At 48.0% G+C, this 25,995-nt stretch overlaps 1 protein-coding gene across 2 annotated transcripts in view; it reads left to right on the top strand.

Annotated features, from left to right (window-relative positions):
* Myo (growth/differentiation factor myoglianin) overlaps positions 1 to 25,995 on the top strand; it is a 139,746-nt gene that overhangs the window by 64,345 nt on the left and 49,406 nt on the right. For both annotated transcript variants that reach the window (XR_013322684.1, XM_077700838.1), the window contains exon 2: positions 15,392 to 15,609. Coding sequence is in view for 1 of the 2 variants with exons in the window: in XM_077700838.1 (XP_077556964.1) it covers positions 15,392 to 15,609 (218 nt within the window). In the remaining variant the exon portion in view is untranslated. The remainder of the gene's footprint in view (positions 1 to 15,391; positions 15,610 to 25,995) is intronic.

The raw sequence follows: 25,995 nt of genomic DNA, 5'->3' as shown, positions 1-25,995 counted from the left end.
TTCGGCGCCCAGCCGCCGCCGCCGAGTATCGATCGCGGCCCGAGCCGCCGACGCCCGGTCGCGCCGTCGTGGCGTGAGCGGCCGCGGTCCGACCTGGTTTGGCGTGCCGCCGGCCAGCGCAGCGCGTCATCGCGTCGCCGCCGGTTATCGTGGTCGCCCGCGTGCCCGGCCTGCCGATGCGGCCGCTGCACCACCACCGGCGGCAGCATTCCGGAACATCCTCTTCCCGCGTAGCCGTATTTTCGCGCCTACACTGCGCGCTGGGCTGTCTTTCAGCGACTATCGGCCGTCGCCCGTGGGCCAACAATGGCACGTCTGCGGGAGATCGGCCGAGCGGTCGTCCCTTCGCCGCAGCCTCGGCTTCGAGATGCCATTTGTCTTGACTCACAGAAAGCGCTTCTCTGGCACCAAATGACATGTCCTCGCAGCAAAGAAACTGTGGAGGGAACCTGCGCAGCCGAAGACCACCGAACACCAGGAGCACACACACGTGTTCAGTGGCGCTGTTTACTTACGCATTCCCAATGAGCCCTACAATGGCGATGCCGCGAGAAGGATTGGAACACGAACAAACAATGATTAATCTGATTGACCTTCCGTATGACCTTTTTCCCTGAAATACGCACACCAAATTTCACGGCGGGATCGGCATGGCCCGCTTGTGCCTCTCCGCTTCGATTACTGTGGCGGGGCCGAGAGCAGAGGTGAGAGCACGGCGAACTCACGGAGTAGGCTTCTGCGCTGGAGCTTTGGCGACATGCAGCGCTCCCTCGTGCCCGACACGCGTCTGGGTAGTGCAAACCCCGCTCCGCCCTTCATGTGTTCATTACAAGCCAGTGCGAAACTTGGTTGTACTTAATTTCCTCGTTTTTGGTGCGTTTAACTGATAACATACTGAATAGAATAGCCCTTAAGTCGCAATAGCCCTTAGCCCTTAAGTATAGTCGCAACACCACTGGCCTTCTCAGTCATCCGCTCAGAAGGCGACTAAGGAACTATTACGTTTTCTACGGGCGACGAACTTGAACACTAGGCTATAGACTGAGAGCCTCCAGTGTCAATCACTGCCAGAGCCTCAGTGCTGGGCATACGTATCTGGTCCAACTTTTCCTCTTTTTTTCCTCTCTCTTTTTTGCCCATTTCCCCTTTCCCACGTGCAGGATAGCAAACTAGGCTCTAGCCAGGTTAACTTTCCTGTCTTTCTTCTACAATTCTTCCTTCCTTCCTTCCTTCCTTTCGCGTGTGAGTGAAGTCTGAAGAGAGTTTCCAATGAGTTTTTATTACATTTATCCCAATAAGCTTTATACGAAATTCCTACTGAGCGTAGTCGTAACATCCTGTTTTCTGTGAGTCAGGTTTTCTGGCGAGTTTTAACACCGGAGCTTTTTAGCGGCTCGCAGTTCACCGGTGGTGATGACCGTCACTCCAGGCGCCGCCGTTCCCAAGTTCTCTCAAGACGAAGTAACGTCCGTCCATCACGCGACCTCGGTTCATGCGCCGGTGCACGCGGCGCAATAGCACCCCCACATATATGCGCCGATAAACTACCAGACCTTCGTGGGTCAGCTATAGAAACGCAATACAGAGTATATTGAAACTGAACATAATGAAGGCAATAAGATGATTGCTGCGTGTTCGTAATAAAAAAGTTTTTGCCTGGCGAATGACCGCAGTCTGCAAATTAAGTTTTAATGGCCCCATAGAAACGCGATAAAACTAAAAAAAAGTATGTTAGTCTTTAGTCTGTTAAAACTAAATGTATTGAAGGCATTAAAATTCTTGTTGCGTTTTGGCAATAAAATGTTTATCTACTTTTTTTATAACGAGGGAGTTTCGGGTTCACTCTATAGAAACGCAATATAAATTGCATTTAGCTCAATTTTTTGAAGGCAGTAGAATATTTGTAGGTTGTGCAATAAAAAGTCTATTGACTTCGTCGTGACTTCAGCCTGTAAAGTAGGAGCGTTGACTGACTTTTTATTAACTCTATATAACCTCAATACAAAGTTCATAAAGTCCATTTCCATGATGGGAGCTGGCAGGGGTCCATCACTGCGGCTTCCTTGCAAGCTGCGGCGTCCAATAGACGTCGAGAAGAGAGATGTTCTCGCCAGCAGTTCCGCCGATTCGGTGTGCACGGGCATCGTTGATTCCAATCTTTTGTGTGCATTTGTATTGTGCCGAGAATTTTCCGTAACCCAAAATAGAAAAGTCGCCACTGGTTTCTTCAATATGGTATCCGTCTGTATGCTCATACGTATTAACATATTCATCTTACGGACTCTTCTGCAGTTCCATTGTCAAATTATAATCGCAGTAATGACTTGACTATATGCTGCGGTGTTCTATTCGTAAGGATCCACGGTGGCTTTTAGTCTGGTTGCTATGGTTTACGGGTTTACGCGTCAGCGCGTTTACGTGTCAGTATGACCGCGCCGCAGGCTTTGGAAAACTTCCGTGATATGACAGGTAATTTGGATTTGCTCAAACAATTTACAGCATGTTCGCACTTGAGGATATTACTAACCTACCATTTGTCATTGGTCTTAACACGTCCGAAGCACGCTAAACCGCAGACGATCGTGATTTAATGCCTGTATCTCTTTGTCGCCTCAATGGCGGCCTTGGCTTCGGTACGTGCTTTCTCTCATGGAGTCGCCACGCTCTTCGTATAGTGGTGCAGGTGCTACAACAACGCCGACTCGTCGCTGATTTTGCGACAGCTAGAAGAAAATTATTTTAGGCGGCTGCGTGGCATCCGCCTTATGTGACACGCGAATGAGCCCCATTTCTCTGTGCCTTGGAGCGGCACGCATTATTGAGGGCATTAATTAGCACTTGGGTTCGCTCTTAGCTACGAGCACTTACGAGGAGGTTTTAGCATTGGTCGGCGCTTTACGTATACACACGCACTTCGAGGCCAGATTGTTCCTTGATCGAGCCCGGCCCCGGCGCGCGTCCACTATGTAGGTCTGACTCGTGCGGAGGATCTCCGCCCGAGCCGGACTCGCAGGCGACGGGGCCTACATCCAAATGCTGCGTGCGCTCTGTTGGCGGCGGAGGAAAGTCCGCACTCCGACGGCGAGGAAGCGCGCCGGGAACTTTTCCTCCCAGGACGCCGCCGCAGCATCCGCGTCTCCTGCGTCGGCGAGAGACGGATGCTGGCGCGGATCTGGGCATCAGACGAAAGAGAGCGCATGTGGATCGGGAGCGTCAAGGTCGAGGGCTGATAGCGAGCGCGTGCCGCGACGTTCTCTCGGCGATACGCACGGCTTCCGTCCAGGTTTCGCTATCTGTGTGCCCTTTCCTTCGATTCCTTTTGCCGGGCAACATTGTGCGCCGCTTGGCACGCGACAGCTCTCGCATGGAGCGCGCAGCACGAAGCCGCGCAAAGCCGTGGACGAAGTTGCGGCGTGATCCATCGATTCCCGACCACCTCGTGTACGGCTCAGTCGAGCACTGCGCTCTGCCCATATTCGGGCCCTCGAGGATTCCGCCTGGAGACATGTGCACTAACGCGACTCCGCATCCAAGTAACCTCTCTGTAACCTGAAGAAACAATGTGCTCTGGAAGGACACTGTCGGCTCAGAATAAGAGCCTGGATAATCCATGTGGCGCACTCGAAAAATTCGCTACACAGTAGACTAAAATGCATAGTGCCATTTTGAAGGGGACCAGCTTCGCCATTTATAGAATGCACTTACAGCTCATTCGCACCCGCGGCCCTCACTGTAGACTCCGGATTAGTGGATTTCGTGGCGATTCTCCCGGGTGACACAGCTAATTCCTCGACGTGGTATTCCCCCAAAATGTTGTCATATCGCCAGCTTTCCAAATGGAGCTGTTCTAGGGACAAAGATACCCTAAAGAAACGGAGGCGCAGATGTGGTTATATTTTTTCCCCAACACCGTCGGGCTGAGGAAGAACTACCATCACCCATCCCGCCATCAGCGCAACTGCCCGTTGAACTGATGGAGGGCGTGGAAGCGACTGAATGTCACACACACACGAGGGACGGTCACAGTTTTTTGCTCAACGCTTCCGCCTACGCTGAAGCAGATTTCCCCCTTTTTTTTCCCCTTTTTCAAATTTTGGGTGCTTAACGCGCCGAAGCTACACCTGTGCTACGAGGTGCGCTCCAGTGGAGGGCTCCCCCGGATTAATTTTGACCACCTGCAGGGGATCTTTAACGTGCGCCGAAATGTCGACACACGGGCGTTTTCGCTTCCCGCTGCGGCTGGGAATCGAACCAGCGTCCTTGGGCTCAGCAGCAAAACGCCTTAGCCACTGAGCCACCGCAGCGGGTGAATTTTCAAAGATGATCTTGAAGCAATACACGAGCTTCGTTATGCCAAGTGCGCGCTCCCCGGCCGCATGCATCCGACGGTGTTTGTGCTGACAGACTGCGAATGTCCTTCCCCGTCACGCGCGCGCACGCTTCAAGGACAGCCGCGGGTCGTTCGTTCGGCGTGGCAGCCCCGTGGTTGGCGTGGACGGACGCGAGATGTGCACGAAGCGCAAAATCATTCACGTACAACAGCACCGAGGCACTTTCGCGTGTGCTCACAGATATACGCATCGATTGTTGCTGCGCGGCCTCCTGGGCGCAGCTATTCACGAGCCATAAAGGGCCTGGATGTGTTCACGTATACGTTGATGACCGTCCGCTGCGGGGCCGGAACGGAGCGACGCAACAGGGAATATAGTGGCGGTATATATAGGTGAGATATATAGTGGCGGAGCGTCGGCATTTCTCGCCTCGTCTAAACCGGGAGTCCAAAGCCAGGACCTGGACGAACAGCGCGTCGTCATAACGAAGCTCCGGTCATGTTGGCAGGCTTCAGTGCGCAGGCGAGCAAGGCGACGACAGTTGGTGGGGAGCGGAAGCAAGTGTTCGGAGAACGGGCTTCATCCAAGAAATTGCGCAAGTTCGACGGTTAAGCCGTTCCGCTCTGCACTATAAGTCAACTGAAAGTTGGCTTCAGTCTACGCACACACATGTACTGTTGGGAGGACATTTTTCGGGACGCCATATAAGCACCCCTATCAGCCTCCTGCGCTGCCCAGGGGGCGCTGCGCAAGCGGCTTCTGGGCAGTACTTCCGGGTAGTACAAAGCTGCGCGGGTCCCATAGGATCCCGTGTTAACAGAAGCAAAATGAGCTCGATGCTCCCGATTGTTTTGCGACATGGTCACCAGCCCATCCCCGATGAGTCCGATCTCTTCCGGCGACCAACTTGGCATTAGGGGAAAAAGCTTTGCAGTTCTAAATACGTTTACAACGCCGACGAAAGTGCCGGTATACGGTGACGGCGCTCTGCCACTCGCAGTTTCAGCGATCGATGGTCGTATCAAGTGAAACTTCTAGTTTAAACTAATACTCTAGGTTACAAGGACTTTTCAAGAACAGCCGATCAAAAAAGAAGAGTGACGCAATCGGCGATGATCGCGCTTTAAAAAGCCAACGAGTCTGGCTGACCGCTGGCTCGCCTGTTGCGCTGCGCCGCTGTTTTGCGTACCTGCGCACTGTGCATGCACTTTTATTAAACAGTTCTCGTTTCTGTCGCCGTTACGAATACATGGTGCAGCGTTAGCTCGCCGTTTTGTTGCGTGACTCAGTCACAAAATGCGAGCGAGCGTCAGAAGGCGTGAAATCTGTTTTACGATTCAGAAATATAGTGGCGGTGAAACAAAGTGGTCGGGCGAACTGAGAGGCCGCTCGCTTTACTTGTTTGCTCTCAGTTTACTTAATTGCGCTCTTGCATCATATATCCCAGTTCGCACTTAATAGGCTAGAATGAGGGTCAGCAACGTTTTGAAGTGTAGGGCCGGGTTGCATACGTCCGACACGGCGGAGGGCTGGACGGCAAATCGGGTGGGATCGGGAGGGGGGCTTTGAATGCAAAGCGAAAAAAATCAGCGAATCGCCAGTAATATTTGACAATATTCTGGCGAAGTGTGAAGATGGGGGACAATTCAACTGGAAGCGACCAATTTTCTGTTCTTGTCTCGCTGTCTAACTCGATTTGAGGACAAAACTGGCGTGTCGGCGTTCAGATTGTTAGCGACGACCCCTGCACTACAATATAACCAAGAGAGTCAGTGATGATCGTAAGTAAATATTCTGGGCCGCGCGCTGTGTTATGTTATGCAAATATAGAACACATCTCTGCAGGCAGCGGGCGAGCGATTTGGTGCTTGTTTTGCGTCCTTTAATAGCGTTTAATTTGTTTACTTGACGCTATTGCCTCACCTGCTCGCTAGTATATACATGTACCCTGCCGTTCGTAAATCGGGCGGCGTAAAACGTTACACAAGAATAATTTAGTTTGCGAAAATACAAAACAAAATTTCCACTCGTTTTCAAGGCCGTGCCAGGCCAGTGTGTCAGCTGAGTCGGCTGCGTTCGCTTGCATGCTCTCGCTTAAGCAACCTTTTGCAGTTACCAGCAGCGTTCCGTGTTTATGCTACTCGGGAACTTTCCTTTGTCGAACTCACGCAAGAATAAATAACGGTAATGGTCGTCAGGAAGTTAGACCACCCGACCTTGCGATACTGTCCCATGCCGCGACGACGGTCGCTCAAAAGAAAGCCGATAAATCGGTTTGTTTTAGCGGATATTATTTTATTTAGTCTCTGCAACTACTTTTAGGGCTATTTAATGCAGTGTGCAGTCATTTAAATGCGCCACAAATCGATTAAACTAAGTACAACCAACCAACTCTGGCTTGTAATTGAAAACACATGGAGGGCGGCGAGGGTCGTCTGCTTTTGTACTACCCAGAGGCGTCGGCCGCTAGGGGCGCTGCATGTCGCCAAAACTCAGCGCAGGAGCCCTATACCAAACGCCCTCGGGCCTCCTACGAAATGTGTCAATGAGACCCCATGTATACCCCAATAAATCGATATACACCGAGCCATGCTTCGCTGGGAAGTCGCCTTTTCGGGGTTGCAATATAGGTCTCGTGTAAAGAAGTGAAAGCCATAGGGCCTCATTTGAATACCTGTATAAAACTCCGCGTATCGCCCTAGACCAGCGTTTACCGAGCCCTTCACAATCGGGTTCCCTACTCCGCACAAATGCATTGATGAGAGGTGCGATGTCAGAGCACAATGGCCCAAACTTTAAAGGTGTGTGCACTAATACCTCTGCGAGGCCCCATGTATCCCTGTGAACCGCTATACAGCGGGCCCCTTCGAAGCCGGCTTCACTACCGTACACAAAGGCGTTGGTGGAACGAAATTTTCCTGGTTCAATGCGAAAAGTCTGATTTGAAACTTTGAAGGCCCTAGCACATTTTATTTGGCTAATAGCGTTTTCGTTTATACGTTAAGTTCGGGAACCTTATTTCATTTGTCTGTTTAACTACCTTAAGAGCGTTAAGGCATTGCATAAGGGGCATGGGCGCCGGCAAGGGGCGGCAAAAGAGGCACCTGCCCCACCCCAAGCCAGCCGAGCACAATTGCCCCACCCCCTCTCTCCCTTCCCTTTCCTCCTCAATACAATGAGTTTGCCCATAAATGAAGTTACAACATTATCAGTAAAACAGCGTGGCAGGGAACAACGCTAATAACCAAGTCACCTATAACAGAAGCAACGATACTAATAACACAGTGAACAGTCAGCGGCTACAGAATACAGATTTCCACAAATAGCAATAAACATTATCGACGCATAGAATACGCAATGAATGTCAACGGTTGCTACGAAACATTGTCTCCTTCTAAGTAAGCTAGTAGGGCAGATTGGAGACTGGATGGATCTGACATGGCGACGATGTTTGTGGGTAGCGCGTTCCACTCGTTTATTGACAACAGAAGAGGTGAAAACTGGCATTAAAGAAGATAGACTTTCTTGGGATACTTGAACGCGAACATTTTAAAGTGCAGCCCTCAGGCAGCCGTTACCTGAGCTTTTCGGCGCAGGCGTCACGTAACAGTGAGCGAACGCAGCACTGACGGCGAAAGAAAACTCGGAGGGGAGCGTGTAATGAAGGGTGCGGAGGTGGGCTTCACGCGAGGCTGTGGCGTCATCTCTCTCACTGCTTTTCCTTCACTCTGGAGCGCCCTCCCCGCCCTCCTCCTCCTCAGACGCTGTTTTGTTGGCCGCTACCACGTGACATTTGCGCGGGAGTTTCAAACTCGGTTTGCAACAACATGCTGTGAACCGCGAACCGTTTGTTTTAGTGCTGATTGTTAGTTTTGGGACGCAGCATCCTGCAATTTGTTTGAGTGTGTCGCGAAACTGTGGTCAATTTTCATTGGTAGTGCGATTTTCAAAACCTGACTCAAATCTGGGCATAAAGTCATCTCATCTAGCATACGATTCATCTTGTCGATGTCTGCATATGCGTATTCCAATAGCTGCTTAGTTAACTCGATTTGATTTATCGGTGCCCAGTAAAGATGGCGAGCAGTTGACGACCCTGTGGTCGCCAATCTCTTCAAGTACGTGGGTAAAAGCTTTCTCAAAAGTGTTCCCGAAGAGCAGATCTAAAATGTTCTCGCCACGTGTAGGTTCTTTTACCAACAGGGTCATGAAATTGACGCGTGCCAAATGAAGAAAACGCAAGCATTCGGGACGGTGGGAGCCGTTACTGCCGACGGAAGACCACGACCATTCTATGGCAGGAAGTCACCGCCCAGAATGAGAACAGATTTGCATAATGCTGGACACATGCTCAAGTGAATCAATCAACACGTCCTCTAGACCGCTATCAGGGGGTCGGTAGCACGTACCGATACTGAGGGTAATAGCGAGTTTTAGCTGACCGTTTCTCACGGTTCGCTCCGCTCCAATAGCAAGCGTTAGCGTCATTGCGAATGCGTGGCGCGCTTGGCGGCGAACGGCATTGGCTCCGGTTGCGGTGAGCGGGGCCCCCGGTACCGGAGCGGACCGTCGAAAACGGTCAGCTAGTAGTCTCTAATGTCAGCTGACTGCGCAACAACCCAAGCTAGTTCGAGGGGCGTGACTTAGGCAATAACTGATGGTTGGAATTCTTTAACAGATGTAATTACCCCTCCTCCTTTGGATACCGATCTGTCCTTACAAAAAACTGTAAACTGTTCAAAAAAGTCACGTTCAGTGTTTGAATTGTCGATGTACGTTTCCGGACCGATCAAAATGTCCGCTGAGCATGTGTACAAGTGAGCTTTTAACTTATTTGTCTAGCTTTCTTAAAATGCTCCTGAAAATTGTTAAAAGCACCGATACCTCGGATTTGGCGGTGGAGTTCGGATTGGACGAGACAGCTTGTCAATACTTAGACTTTACATGAAAATACTTCCACTTCGTCAAGGTTGGAAAATACTTAGATGCCATGTTTTCGGCATAGTATATGAAATAAAACTCCCGGGTGTGACACTTGTGGGCAGCTGCTTGACAGCACGATTCCTGTTGTCGATGCTGAGTCCAAAAGCGACCCGTTAAAGCCTGTTTTCTTCTCGCTCCGACTTCACGCAAGACCCTTCCGGAGCCCCAAAACTTGGTGGTGCACCTGACCCAGTCTGTTTGTAAGTTCAGTGGCGTTCTTCGACTGGTGAGAAAATATTCGATAATATTTGCATTTAGTTCCACTAGGAAATTTAGGCACTGCGTTCATCAACGTTTGAATTATGCACGCGGGCCTAAACGTTTCCTTGTCACGGGGAGGACAGGCCGGGAAGGTGTACACGCGCCACAGAGGCCGCGCGCACGCTGCCTGAATTTCGATGAGAGGGTGCAGTGCTACTGCAGCAGCGCCCCTTCTCGATCCGGCGTCGAGAAACAGCGTTGCTCCGAGCCCGCTCCGAGGTTTGTATACTGACAGTGTACGCATGCACTTTCTTCGAGGCGAGTCCCTGGACGAGAAATTTGTGCCACACCACCGGGAGTGCCGCGGGGCCCTCGCAGCCCTCCTCGCGTCGTCTTGCACTTGCAGCCCAATGGTTGGCCGTCCGTGACGCGCGCGCAGCGGGGCGAGTCCGGGTGAGCGGACGGCTTGAGCGGGCGTGCATGCGAGCGTCGTCGTCTTCTCGCGCTTGCGGACGCCGGGAGCCGGACGAGCAAGTTCGCTGTCCCCTTCCCGCGCGAGGTTATCGGCGGCGAATCGGGGAGGCTGTCGTCGGATTCAGCGGTTTGCATGCGGACGGAGGCGATACAGGACTCGCGAGCCCGTCACGCGCGGAGCTGCTCTGCATGCCAACCGGGGGGCCAGCTCTGGTCACGTTGCGTTATTTAGGGCTTCGCCGCGGTGTGGTTTGGTGGAGGCCGCTGTTGGGCTGGCCTGTAATATCTGCACGCCTATCGCTCCTTAATCGCCGCTGCATTTCTGCTCGGGTTGACTGCTCTCGAGTCGCTGCTGCCGTTGGTGGCCGAACGGCCAAGGACGTTCACTGCGCAGCACTGCCTGGAATTCCAGGCGCTGCACGTATCATCCGTGCTGCGGCTGCTGACATTGGCGTGCCTTTGACCGCAATGTATTAATATGTGTGCGGTGGGCGATAAACACGCTGTGGGGTCAGTAACTGAGCGCTGTTGCGTATAAAAATCAAATATGAGGACTCCGGCGAAAAGAAAAGGAAGAGAACTGCGGGCAGCCGAAAGAGGGCAGCTGTAGGGCGGGGAGCTAGTTTTTGCGGAACGAGCAAAATGCCAGCGTATGCCAAGAATGTTTGGTAAACTGCAGGGAAGCCCGCTTTCAAGGCCCATCGAGGCGCGAAAGAAGTTTCCGCGGGGCCCCTGGCGGAAGCAGCCGGGTCCACATCCTTGCTTTGCTTTTGGATGTTCCCACCGCCGAATTCGTGGCTGCATATATGCGCATTGCTCCCGCACTGTCACTGCTGTCAAGCCAGTTGGTGCATACGTGTGCGCATTTGTACACTGTGGCGGGAAAGTTCTTTTTCCTCGAAATTATCCTCAAGTGTTCCAGATTCCTCTTGGCTGAAGGTTGGTTTACGTCCTTAAAACCAAAGACGCAGTACGCATAGGAATGCTGTACCTGAACGTCCATTAAAATCGTGCTTTTGACGCTGATTTGTGTCATCCGAATCTTGTGTCATTGAATGGTGCTACGCAACGTCTTCCCGTAGGCTTCGGAGACTTCGTATGGCACTTTACACCTTCAGCTGAATGTAATCGTCCTGCGCCGCTCCCCCGCTTTTACTTCCCAGTCGGTGCTTGTCGCTGCCCCATCACGTTCACAACTTTTTAAAACTATTGCGGACGCCGTCTATGACTGAACTCCTTTTAAATCGACCATCGTTCTCTGCGCCCTTCTCTTACAGAGTTAGAGAGGAAGCGTCAGAGCTTTCTGTCTCCTTTTTAGACACCATCCAAACTTCTGTAACAGATTTTATAGCACCATGGCATCTCCGCCCTGTATTATGTGACACATTCACACATGTAGATAAAAACCGAGCTCCCACATGTGCAATTCTGCAGCATTTCTTGTATTTGCAGCAGAAGTATGAGTGTTCTGAATTTTATACGGACGCCTCTAGAACTGCCACCTCTGTGTCTTGCGCGGCGCATGGGCCAGGCCTTAATGTCACTAGAACTCTGAATAGTCATACTAGTATCTTTACGGCAGAGGCTTACGGTGTACTTCTTGTTGTCAATCATATACTTCAAAGCCACATCCCACAATCCATTATCTATACCGATTCCCTTAGTGTTGTGCGGGCATTGTCGTCAACAAAGTCTTCGAAAAATCACGTTGTAAATCTGATCGAAGGGTATTATATCTGTGTGTGTCCGCAAATTTGAACTGGTCCTTTGCTGGGTCCCTGGCCACTGTGGTATAGCCGGGAACGAAGCCGCGGATTGAATGGCTGCTGCTGCTACACTCTCCAATGCAGTAGACATAACCACATTACCCTACACCGACGTGAAGCCACCTCATAAAAATCTTTACCGAGATTTAATAAACTTGTTATAGATATTGCTCAAAAGAATCCTACAAACATTTTGTCAACATTATATAGAATATTTCTATTGAGTTTCCATTACAAATTGACCGCCGCGTTTCAATTAAAAGTCTATAGAGCCAAGTCAGTAGGCCTTATTTGTTCTGAATGTAGTTTCTTATGAGTTTCTTATGGGGTTTTTATAAAATATATTCAATAGGCTTTCTATGCAATTCTTACTGAGTACAGTCGCAACAGCCTGTTGTGTGGAAATCAAGTTTGAATACAGTTTCTGACGGGTTTTTATTAAATTTATGGCAATTAATGTTTTATAAAATTTATATTGAGTATAGTTGTAACATCGTGTTGCGTGTAAATAAAGTTTGAATAGCATTTTTGATGAGTTTTTATTAAATTTGCCTGGATTAGCTTTCTTAAAATTATTATTGAGTATGGTCGTATCAACCTGTTGCGTTTGAGTCAGCTTTGAATACAGTTTCGGAAGGGTTTCAATTAAATTTATCTCAATTAACTTTCTATAAAATTCTTATTGTGCCCAGTCATCACAACCTGTTGCATATTAGCTAGGTCTGAAGAGAATGTCTGATGAGTTTTTATTACATATATTTCTATTACCTTTCTATAAAATTCTTATTGAGTATAGTCGTAATATCCTGTTGCCTGTGAGTTATGTTTTCTGGCAAGTTGTAACAGAGGAGGTTTGCAGGGGCTAGAACTCTCCGGCGGTGATGTCCGCCATCCCAGGTGCCACCGTTCATAAGTGCTCCCAAGACGAAGTGATGGGACGTCCATCGCGCGATCTCGGTTGATGAGGCGGGGCAGGGGGCGCTATAGCATCCCACATATATGCACCGATAAGCTACCAGACCTCCGTGGATGGGCTATAGAAACACAATACAGAGTCTATTGAAACTCAACATAATGAAGGCAATAAGATTCTTGCTGCGTGTTCGTTATAAAAAAGTTTATTGCCTGTCTAATGACCACAGTCCACACATTCGGAGTTCAAACGACTTTATAGAAAGGCAATACAAAATTTTTTAAAACTCAACATAGTGAAGGCAATAAAATTCATTTTGCATTTTTGCAACAAAAAAATAATTGAGTTTATATTGGCCGCAGTTTTTAAGATGGCAGATTTGGTTCACTCTATAAAAACGCAATATGAAGTGTATTAAAACTGAATGTCTTGAAGGCAATAAAATGTTGGTTTAGATTTTGCAATACAAAGTTTGTTGACTGTTTAACGTGCACAGTCTATAAACGATGAGTTTTAATTGACTTTTTATTGACTCTATAGAAACACAATAGGGGGTCTATTAAAACTGAAAGTCCATTTTCATGAGGGACACATCAAACAACAACTTCGCAAAACATGGCAAACACATTGGAGTGAACAAACAGACAACAAGTTACACGTAATAAAACCACACTTGGGACCGTACACCTCCGATACACGCAACAGATACATAGAAGTCGCCTTGGCTAGATTACGGATGGGCCACACGCACGCAACGCACTCGCACCTGCTCACTGGATCTCCAAGACCTCTGTGCAGCGGGTGCGGAGAGGCCCTATCCGTGATCCACATCCTCATTCAATGCAAGGCACTTGACACAACACGACACAAACATTTCCCTGAAGTATACAGACGACACATTCCACAGGACCCTTTATACTTTTTAGCCGACGAAACAATGTTTTCTCGTCAACGTGTTTTTAAGTTTTTAGCTGAGGTAAAATTTCTGCAGCTCTTGTCATATCGCGTGTAATCATCCTGGCCCTATACACCAGTCATCTCCATTGTCTTTTGTTTTGCGTCACTTTTACTTCTACTCATACGTTTTAGTATTTAGTCTCATCAACCATTAAATAACTTCTTTGGCGCTCTTTGCCCTTAGTCGGCCTTGCGCCATTAAAACCTAACCATCATCATCATTATAGACGACTGGTGCGTAAAATGGGAGATGCCACTTAATCTAAACAAAACTGTCTGCCTTACCTTCTCAAGAAAGCATAGCCCAAATAAACTCCCTTACACAATAAAAAGCGTTCCTCTACAATTCGTAGATGAGTATAAATATTTGGGAGTTTACTTCACTCCTACGCTTTGCTGGCATCGACATGTCGATTACACCGCACGTAAAGCTTGTAGGACTCTGGGTTTTTTGCGGCGCAATACAAGAAAGTTTCCACAGGCAACGCGCGAATTACTGTACAAGTCTAACGTAAGGTCGATCTTAGAGTACGCTTGCGCCGTGTGGGACCCCCCAACCGTTCTCGACAAAAATAAATTAGATAGGGTACAAAGCCTTGCAGCCCGGTACGCCATTGGTAAGACTCCTAGGAACTCGAAGTTTAACGCAAGTCACTGCAAAGAGATTTTGAAATGGGAGACACTAGAAGATCGAAGGGCAATGGTTCGCGTAAAACTATTCCATTCCATAGACTATTCTCAAATTGACATTTCCCGCGATGATTACATTTTTGCACCTCATTACGTGTCAGCGCGAATGGATCACACCTGCAAGGTGCGTGAAATTCGCTGCAACGCATTGGCGTTCACAAACTCATTTTTTCCGAAAACAATACACCAATGGAATCAGTTACCGGCGCACATAGTTACTGAACAGTCTGCGGATGCATTTTACGCTTCCATGTGTTTGTTGAAAGCTTTGAACTAAGGCACATTTGTTCACTTGGAATTTATTCTGATGCAAAAATCTTTTTTTGTTGTTGTTGTGTGTGTGTGTGTGTGTACGTGACACTCGAACTGCGTTGTAACCTGACATGTTAGGGCAGCGTTGTACTTTCACTTTTTCGACTATTTCTTCCTCGTGTTGTCGTTGATGCAGTGTGTTATATTTTCTGTGCGACAGTAACTGAGTGGAGAGCAAGGGAGCGACTTGCCGCGGCCTTTTCTTTGTATAGTTATTGAAGCTCGCTGATATTCTGTACCATTTGTGCTGTTACTGACAACCGTTAGTTCCGAAATTTGAAGAGCATGGCACATACTTTGTTTTATTTTTATTTTCCTCCTTGTGTGTACGAACGTATCTTAAAAGGGGCTCGCGGCCTCTGAAACATTTTTGATTTTTGGTTATCAATGTGACTAGTTGATGTATTTTTTTTTGTTATTCCCCCCATTGTAATGCCAAAAAGGCGCCGTGGGTACCAAATAAATAAAGAAAGAAAGAAAGATACATCTGCACTGATTTCGCTTCATCCAGTATCCCATGAATTTGAATTCAAATATCTTGCTGATGCCCGAGCACTTGCTCGAGGACCTGCAGAGGAACCGCTGCCCCGACACTTCACACACGCGGGTGAGCTCGTGTACGCATTTGGGAAGCGTTGCTAGAATCCCGCTTTCCTTGAGTGGAGCTGCTCGGGGGGGACGGATGCGGTTGTTGACGCTGCTTCGCGCATTGGGTGCGGTAGCGTAGCGGGTGTGAGTATACAGATCCCGCTCCTCTTGCGCAGCATCAGCTCCGGGGGGGCGTCCCGAGGAGCTGCTGCCGGAGTGGCAGGCGGTGCAGTTCCGCTTCTCCGAGGCGGCGCTCAACCTGCACGTGTCCAAAGCGCACCTGTGGGTTTTCGTCAGCTCCAACCAGTCGCTGGCCTCGACCGTCTGGCTCACCCTCTACCAGGTGGCCAGGGACGCCAATGGTGGCGCCGCTCCCGGCCTGCACCTCGTCAAGGTATTTGGACCTCCTAAACGCCAAAGGTTTCGTCTGTCTACCACTCGGATTACCGGGGAAGGACGCACTGCGTGAGAGTCTCAGCTTCGTCCGGCTCTGTCGCATTTTATGATCCTAGCACTAATCCCTCTGTTTCGACGGCGCGAAGACCGTCATACCATTCCCATTGAAGGCGCACTTTTAGTGTTTAAATTAGGGCAAAACTTAAAAATCAACTTTTGGGGGCTTCTAACTCCGCTCCACTAATCACCGCCGTTGAAATTGAATACGTCCTCCGCCATGTAATTCTTACACAACGGAAGTGGCACTAAGGGCTGAGTAAGTTTACGCTCCAACTGCAAATCACGCGTCCCGTAGCTCTGTCAGCTTTTGTTCGACGGCCAGCGACACCTAATTTGCTGAGAAATTTTCTCACCGCCGTTCCCCTTGCAGTTCCTCTTGACGTTTCACAGCACGTAACAAAGCACCGATGGCGAGCCGTGTTCCACTTTACCCGATCGTCGTCATCATCACCTCGTCAAGGCTTGTCCAGTGATGTTCCGTAGAAAAATTATTGTTTCTAGGTTGAATTATTCCCTATTTGGCACAAATTTTCCCTGCAGGTTTCTCAAGAATTCCCTGCAAATTTCCCTGCATTCTGTTTTTGCAACTGATAGATCTTTACGCGGTTTCCTGTTCGGTTTCGGAAGTTAGCTAGCGCCACTTATGTCTACTTCACGTAGCGTTCCGGACGCAGACGCCCTTCAGAGAATCAGAGTTTCAGCGTGAACTAAATTCCCTGTCATCTACCGCTCAGCAACATTTGACCATGCATTCCACGTTGTGTACCACACAGCATGCTGGCTTTGCGTGTAAAGCTCTAATTTAAAAACTGCCCGTATGAAAAAGAACAAGACATTGTTGGGTAATTAAGTTAATTTTAGCTCAGCGCCTGGACTGTTTGACAGCAGTCCAGGTGCTGTCAGCACCTGACAGCAGTCCAGGCGCTGTCGGCCTCGACAGCACGCGGACTATCTTGTTGACAGTACCCAAAATAACTTTTTGTATATTGCGCAGGAATGCATGCGAACAGGCTTCAGCCCTTCAGCCGCCACCGCTTGATGCTTTACTAGCTCTTTCTCATGAAGTATTCTTTACTGCATGCTCCCTCCTGTTTTATGAACTAGATTAAAAACGGTCTTGGATGTTTGTTGCGTGCGGGAACACGACTGCGGATATTTGAACATAAAAATCCGACGAAGTGTTAAGGGAACTGTTTAAAAGAAAACAAAGCAATAAATGAGGTGCGATCCGGCTTACTGACATTATTTTTTTTTACTCCGCGACTCCTAAAATTCCCTGCATTCATTAAAGATTCCCTTTTTCCCTTCTGGCTAAAATTACAGCCGAAAATTCCCGAAAAAGAGAAAATTCCCCGCACGGAACGTCACTGAGCTTGTCCTCGTCTGCTTTCTTTTTCGTCGCAGCCAATCAAAGAGGGCCTTTTCAGAGCCATCTTGGTGTGGCGGCGCACAGTAAGGTCGGCCACTAGTGGCTACCGCTCTTTAGTGGTGGGGCATGATGATGCTTTCCCAGAAAGGGACTTTAAAAGTGCCCAGGGGGTGGTATGTACTACCTACACTCTTAATCTGCATCAATATAAGATACACTTATTGACTGGAACTTTTTTGCAAAAAAGTTCCAGTTATATATTTGGAACCTTGCTCCACTTACCCTGAAAAACTAAGTGGAACAGTGCACCACATATTTTTGATGCTAAATTAAGTCGAACGGCGTTCCAAAAAAAAGTGTACGGATTACTGTTCCAAATAAAATGGTGGTTTCAATTACTGGAATACTGATCCACATAAAATGATTACGGATTTATCCGGTGCGCCGTTCCAGGTATTTTCAGACCTGCTTTTCATATAAAACAGTGCTCCTGTAGACGTTGGGAAGCTGCCTATTGGACTGCACTTTTCCAATATTTCTGATTTCCTGCCGGTTTGAATCGACGTCATATGCCGATCTGGCGGATGCACTGATATAAGGAAACCGCAAGCACCTCGACACGGCCTTGGGCCTGCAGTGATACCAACAATTGGAAAGCAGAAATCCCACGAGCAGTGTGGTCCCTGACAGAGTTGCCTATTGGAGCACAGTTCTATATAAACATTGGTCTAAGATAGAGCGGCACGCAGAGACTTCGGCTTCACCCGCCGAATCCTGCTGTGGGTTTTGGCTGCATGTAAAAGAAACAAGGTACTTGCATTAACATACATGCGAAACCAACTATTAGCACTGATACAATGCTTTTCAAAATACTAAACAAATTTTATTATATTGTGTACATTTGAGGTATGGAGACATGTCTGTTTCCACTTGCACAGGAAGCGACCAGCGTGCAGGAACAAATACCAAAACGATAACACTAGGCTCTAAGTGGCATTTTCACATATTCACCTTTGCTCAAAAACAAAGGTAATAAAGATGTCTTCAGGCACAACTGCGTCACAAACAAATATACTTGTACGTCTACCGTGGCACTAACTTAGAAAGCATTATACAGCTGTGAGCATAAAATCTACTTATGACATGAAATCAGATACCTCAAAGGCGGAAGTACCCATTGCGCTTGCCATACCATGTTTATGTATCAAGGTTCCAAAAAAATGCAGTTTTCTATTAAACTGTAGGAAAAAATTCCCTCGCACTTCCCCGAGGGGGAGAGTGTGTAAGTGCGAATGCACGGTTGTTGATTGCGCGATTACGGTGGATATCGTGATCTTGGAGTGGAGAGGAGGCGCCCAACACCCGCAGTCACTGAGCGGAGAGAGGAGGAGGAGAGTAGCGCCCGCCGTTACGGCGAGGGCTACACGAGCGCCCTCACGCGTCGGAATGCGGAGCGCCCGCTACGCGAGCGAGAGCTCTCCCGCCAGAAGTGGAGAGGAGGCGCCCAACACCCGCAGTCACTGAGCGGAGAGAGGAGGAGGAGAGTAGCGCGCGCCCATCTCCCCCCGTTGTTAGGGAAGACGAGGAGGAAGACGAGGAGCGCGCGCACCCGCAGCTGTTGCTATGCGGACTACGGCGGCGGACGATTCAGGCTCGCTTAAGAAGTGCATTCGCACTTAAAAGCCAAGGATACAAGCCATACATGGTTGGACTATCACAAGACCTACAAGTGTTTAGTGCAAGATGTCAGGAAAAGAACGCTGGAGCCAATATTAAATATATTACATTTGCCCAGGAAAACTTACCAAAAGCATGTGGCAATATACCACGATTAGAACGTGCCTATTAAAAACAATACAGTTCCCTGACACGAGACGTGAGTGTAGTATCAAGCTAACTGTAGCCAAAGCAGACTTTATAAGCGCCCTAAAAATCCTTTCACTCAAGCCGGGTTACTTGCTTCGACAATTCGTAGCTATTTGAAATAATTCCTCCAAAAACAAGGTCATAACAGCTAGTGCGAATCTTACAACATTTTACAAACCAGATAGCTCAGAGCATGTTACACATTTTAAAATTCGACCAGATTTAGGGGAAATCCCCAAGGTGGAGTAAATTTCTGCGAAGGAAAGTTTGACATCCACCTGAATGCAGCCATGCGGCTACAAAGGAAAACTCTGCAGCTTCCTCAGAAACTTCGCAGTTGAAGAAAAACTCCCACCTCCCCTCGCGGGAACTTCTGTGTAGATGCGACGCATAGGCGGAGCGGCGAAGGGAACGCGTTTTATAGCGCGCATAACGTTGAGGGGACTGCGTAAGCTGGTCCGCCAGTCGATGACGACGTTGGCGTACTTGTAAAGCGGCGTGGACTCTAGGTGTTTGAGCCAAGCGTGGATGTTGCTTCGCCGGAGAACGGCACACCGGTTATATGCGCAGCGCGCCCGAAGGAGAGGAAACCGCGGAAGAGAGAGTACTGCACATGCGCCGGCCCCAGCGCGTCTGCCGCGGCTATGACGCAACGTGCCGCGGCTATGACGCAACACAATCCAACACAATCCACTTTAATCCAATCCAATCCAAATCCAACCGAAGCCAAGCCAAGCCAATCCAATCCAATCCAATCAAATCAAATCAAATCCAAAGCCCCTCGCGAGAGTGTTCGTTATCGGAGAGGAGAGGGGGTGAGCGGCGGAGAGCGGCGGAGAGCGCAGCTCGCGCGGCGAGGAGAATGGCAGAGGGGTGGACAACGCCGACAACAACGACGACGACACCGGAGGGACAAGGCGAGTGAATCAGATGCTCTGCATCTAAAAATTCTTGCCCTACAAACGACTAGCCTCCTGGTTAGCTCAGTTGGTAGAGCAACTGCTCCGATTAAGTGGTTGTCCCGGGTTGGTATCCTGGACCAGGACGAATTTTTCTTCAGCTGCGAAGTTTCTGAGGAAGCTGTATAGCTTTCCTTTGTAGCCGTATGGCTGCATTCAGGTGGATGTCAAACTTTCCTTCACATTTTAAAATTTAATAAGCAGCCTAACGCTACAGACGTTAATAATTCCCCCAAGAACAAGTCAGACATCCTAAATAACCAAACCAGGCAGCGTTGAAACATACAGGTGACAAATTTTACCAAGCGAACTGGAAGCATTTTTTTTCCAGCCGGAACATTTTACCTGACGTAGAAGTCACAGTTGTGTGTTTTGAAAACCCCCTTTTCTTGATGGCAGTATACCTGTGACCAAAGCACTGCTTCTACCATGCAAGATATGCGACTTCGTCCAAAGCAAACAACTTTTTCAAACCATATACGCATATTTGCGTTCTTCTAGGTTTCGGGTGTCAGCTCAGATATATCACAAAAATTGATCAATGAAGCCCCACGCCGTCTGTGTAAATGAGCACTGTCGCTTTTGCATCAATCAGCAGCAGCACTGCCATGAAAAAATTTTCATGAGCTGCACTTTAATACTAAAACCGTCACAATGCAGTGAGATTAAAGGAGTACTGGCACCAATTCTCGGCGTTAATATTATTGCACAGTTCGCTTCCTTTACTCAACAGAATACCCTGGCTGAAATTTGAGCGGCCTGCGACGCGAAGAACACACTTTATTTGGATGTCATTTATCGCGCCGACGGAGACGCGCGCTGAGCGGCATTCAGCAAATGGACAACAGCGTGACATCACCCCGTGAAAGCCAAAAGAAGTGACGCGACAGCGCTCGTCAAAAACTCGTGACGTCACTTCAGGCACGCGGCCCCGCGAGCGGCGAGCGGGCGCCGGCGCATTCACAAACGGGTGCACGTAGCCAGAGCTAGAGGCATAACCGCTGCCCAGAAAGGCACTGTTGGCAAAAATGAAGTTCCACACATGGAAAAGAACGCGATAATATAGCCCGGAATCGCAACAGAAGTCGCCATCAGGACTTTTATTGAAAGCGGTCATGGAATTTCCGCTGCAATGGTAGGCCTGGCACCTTCAGGCAGCTCAGCCGTTCAGCTCAGGCGGCGGCGCGGTCGAAACAGCGCCCTCACTGGCTTCCCCAGTGTTTTGACGTCCGCACAAAGCGGTGAGGTCACACCGGGATTCTGTCATATGCGCCTTTCGGGATGAAAGCGCGGGATTTTGAAACAATTTTCAGGCCGTTCAATGTAATTAATTATCGCGCGCTGAAGTATTTAAAGTGCTGTTTCGGGTTCGCCAGACCATTAAGCATCGATAACAGCAATAAAAGTGGGACATGAAATTTTCGTGTCAATTCTCCTTTAACTATATTAACAGAGTAGCTGCAAAGGCAGCCTGCGCTTTGTGCCAATGATGAAAAATTGTAAAGGAAAGCACGACTTCAGTGTTGCAATTGACAGGCTGCTTGCATCTACCAATAATTTAAAACACGAAGTAGAGCTGACCCCATCAAGTCTTTCAACAGAGCTTCCTACTTAAATGTCACCAGGCCACTGCTAAATGGCTCATACTTTCCAAGAACTCTCTGCAGAACTCCCAAGAATTCTCTAAAGGCACATACGTATCAAAAGATCAAGAAAAAAATATACGGCGAGGAAGAGGATGACCACACCTTGAAGTGACAACGCAGGCGGCGAATCCATGACATGTTTCTTGCAGACAATATTTACGCTGCCATTCTCTTCCCTCAAAATAACTGGGCCTCGTGAAGACTTTGACGCCTCGCTTCCCTCGTGCCCATCATCATCATCATGATCATATTCGATTAAACCACTCATCAGAGCGGGTCATGGCGGCTCGTTGCCCCTTCCTCCGCATTTTTGGTGCAAGAAACCCGGGATCAAGGTACCTCCAGAGGTTAGCCACACCGAGCGGATTTTGGCTTACTGTCGACCGCCTCCTCACCTCTGGGGAACAGAAGTGAAGCCGCCGTTCCAGCGAAGCTGTTGAGAAAGGTTGGGCCAGCTAAAGAAGAAGAAGCGAGCCGGACCCATTCATACTGCATCGCCTTTGCCGACTTGTGAATTGTGCTTTCATGGCTGCGTACCTGCTGGTATGATCAAGCCACCCTTTGCCCCTTGAGTCGATTCCATACTTAACGACGTCTGTGACACTGGATCGGACCATGGAGGCTCTATACGAAAGGCGGTGGGTCGCCCGGAAGCAACTGACAGATGTGATCAGCAAGGCTGAAGACTTCGCGGGGAACAACCACCTATTGGTGAGGTGACTGATCTTCTAAAAGCTCTGACTGAACAAAACGATTGCATGGAAAATATTAACCGGGAAGTAGAAAATATCGTGGATATTGAAAAGCTCGAAACAGAGATGTTTGACGCCTTTGATTTTGAAGGCAGGGTAATGTCGACGAAAGTTCAACTAAAAATGAAGATCACCCATGCCATAACTAACCGACAAGCTCGCATAGCGTCCGTCAAAGCCCCACTTTGGTCAGACCTCCGACAGCACCGAAAGGATGAAGATAGAGATACGGAAAATATAGAAACACCAAATTAAAACAATGTTGGCCTCCCAAATCAGAGGCCACTACAATTCAGCATTCAATTTGCACGATTTATTGCCAATGGAGAACGGCTGTCTTGGGTGCTGTGCCGCAAACACTTCATACCATCTGACGGACGATAACTGCTCAGAGCAAAGTGAAATTCTTCTGAATAGAAAGAGGCTAAATCAAGCGGAAAACATCGTTGACGACTCGACCGTTGGGTATCAGACAGCAAGAATGACAAATGTGCCAGTTAAGGTATCCGACCACAAGAAATTGCGAGAAACAGTTTGCAGCAGGTCATCTGAAGGGCAAGTGAAAAAAGATACCACGTTTTTGGAGCGTCCGCACATGTTTATGTTCTCTAAAGTAAGAGATCGCATGAAAACCCTGAAAGGCCGCCAGAAAGACAGAAAAGGAACAACATAGAGATAGAGATAGAGAACAAATTTAGGATAGAGAAGGATAGAGAACAAATTTAGAAGTGGTTTGCTTCAAAACGTGGCAGATGTCAGACGCAAGCGGCACCCATGGATGCGTTGTGGCAAGATGTAGAGGATACACCGAGTCGCTAACAGCCCCAGGACGACAGAGAGAGTTAAGCCAAAGGGAAGACAAAAGGAAACAATTCATTCGATTCAAAAGAACTCCCCGAGGCTTCTAAAGAGGTCACAAACAACGCAAACTTCTGGGAAGAACGGCAAAGCCTGCCGGCGAACAAAGCCTTTGGGATCCACAAGCAGTGGTGAATTCTTCTGTTCCTGGCCTATCAGCTACACGCAAGGTTCGGCAGCTGCTCACCGAGGCCAGACTTCCAAGCTTCGGCGGGCTAACAAGCATCGATTTCATCGGTCGAAGAGGAAGCGTCGAGCTCCCTGACCCTTCTTGCTTCAACGGACTTGAATTCTTGATACCTTTCAACTGGACTGCTTTCGGCCATGGACTCTAGCACGCCCTGATACTTTTAGCAATCTTCGCGCCGGGGAGGATGTTGAAAAAGAAGACGCCTCGCCTTCCTCGGGCCCATCATCATCATCATGATCAATTCGATTAAACCACTCATCAGAGCGGGTCATGGCGGCTCGTTCTCCCTTTCTCCACAGACTTATTGCCCGCCTCATGTACACTTAAAGAAGGAACAAAAAATTTGTTACACGATAGCTTTAAATGAGTGAGTTGCTTGAAATACCCCTTTGATAGCACAGTGATTGATAGAAATATGTGTGATTTCTTCGGGGTTTTTTTTCTGGGAATGCTGCTAAAGGTGCCAGTGTGTACAAAAAATATGATCACTGAGTGTCAATGACATTTCTGTGATTCTGGAAAGTGTCCCGTTTTTCTGCCTTGTGATCGTGAATACAAATGAGATTTATTATCCTTGAGAGGTTTTGTTGGTTAATAAAACAATATAACCAACTTATGGCATTATACTTTACACACCTTCTGACTACAAAAATATTCTCTGTTCTCTAAATATACTACGTGCTTTCTAGAGTGCTGTTTTGAGGCTGGCTTAGTGTAACTGACAGGTAAAAGGTGTCTGACCTACGAACACTAATAAAATGCATTAAAAATTGTGTTTACCTAATGCTGCTATACCGCAAATAATAAATGGCCGGTCACAGGAAATAATAAATGTCTCACAGTGACAGAAAATTCTGAATAAAATGATTGCGCTAAAAAGGGACACGGACGGAGTGAGGACTTCGTCCGTGTCCCTTTTTAGCGCAATCATTTTATTCAACAATGCAGTACCAACGTGCCCAGGACGCTACACAGAAAATTCGTTTTATGTTGTTGCCACCACCTCAACTATTTTCTTCTCGATATGTATGCCCTGCGTGGTGGCGTAGTGGTACGAGCCAAAAGTTAAGCAAACTGCTGCTGAATTAGGCTGTATTTGCCAGTATTATTGGTACTGCCGGAGTATGAAAAGCGGGAAATTTTAATCTTCAGTTTCCACCGTATTGCTGCAGTGGCAACCGCATTGGGCATGTCCGCGGTGCCGTAATATCACACCAGCAACTCTCAAGGTGTAAAAGCCAAATATTTGCAAAACTTGAATGCAATATAATAATGGTCTTTTTGACCACATATTGCAGCATCCGAAACAGGCTGAATGGGAACGTAATTCCCAATATTGGAGTTCACAATAAATTATTAACAGCGAGGAAAGTTTTTCGAACGTGTTTTCAAAAGCACGTACTCTCGTTTTGAACTACAAGTCAAGTTGTTGTCACTGAAATGATCTTTCGAAGCCATTATTTATAATGCAACTACCCAAAAAGGCACCACCAAAGTTCCAAAGCTGCAGCGCGTACTTGTAGAATGCAATTCCATCCCGTACAACGGCTCTCGTGTGTTTCCTTTCAAGAACAGGTTCAAATACGATGAAAATGGCGATACGCATTCCTTGTTTCGTTGATTTAAGTCCCTGTTCACCCTATTTCCTAGAAAATAAACAGTACAAAAATATCAAAGAATAAATTTATTCTTTTCTCTGCGAAGGGAGCACTATAAAACCTTTAACAATGCCAAATTAGTTGTACAAAACTGGATTTTTTTAAAACACGAGCTCTCGTAATGTTTCCATGCTACGCGTTTTGAAATATAAAAATATTTGAATATATTTTAGGTTCACCTTTCATTGTTCCATACGGAGTGGTGAACATCTGCATAATATGCACTGCACCACTCAAGAGACACTCTTTTGTGGCTCCACTATGCATTCATAATCAGCCACACTCGCCACGACGACGCCTTAGCGTCCCGAACATGTCTTCAGCTACAGTGAATGCGACAGCCATGACTTCAGAGGTTTATGTAAGGAACGGAAATAATGCGTTTTCATTTCTATTCTGCAGACAAAGAAAAACATTTGTCACAAGCTTCCAGTGTAGAGACAAATGTCTCCCATAACCTGTTTTTGGACGGGTTATAGAGATCGAATACAGAATGTACAAATCTGCTTTCGCAGTACACATTTTCTAAGTTCAAGGAAGCACAGCAATGATTGATGTTTGGTGCGCAGAGTGATGCAAGAACTTATGACCTAAGCGTTGTGGGAAATTATTCCGACTCTCGGGCTACCACTGACATTGACGGCATAAAAATGCAGGAGTGGCTCATTTTAAACGCAGTTCATGATGTAACAACTACTAATATTAAGCACGTAAGCGTTATAGACAAATATTCTGATGTCTTAGGTTATTACTGACATTGAAAGCATAGAAACGGCAACACACTTCCTATATACCCGCTGCGTGTTTCCAGCTTTCTTTCCCTCCTAAAAAGGAACGTTTGTTACGCTACGGCAAAGACAGCCGCCGTCCCTTCAATTTCTCCACACTTCAGGCAATGTAGAATCGACCATTTGAATTGGTCAAGGGAATGGGAAGAAACCTGGAACCCAGATAAACGTAACAGTGCGGCCGCTCACGCCTTGAGCGCACGTCAACATAACTCGAAATAGCGTCTACCTTGCGCGC

This window comes from Haemaphysalis longicornis, unplaced genomic scaffold (assembly GCF_048455015.1).
Source record: "Haemaphysalis longicornis isolate Haplotype H1 unplaced genomic scaffold, Haemaphysalis longicornis Haplotype H1 scaffold_2, whole genome shotgun sequence".
NCBI classification, from domain to species: Eukaryota; Metazoa; Arthropoda; class Arachnida; order Ixodida; family Ixodidae; genus Haemaphysalis; species Haemaphysalis longicornis.
This window is presented reverse-complemented; position numbering and strand designations above follow the sequence as displayed.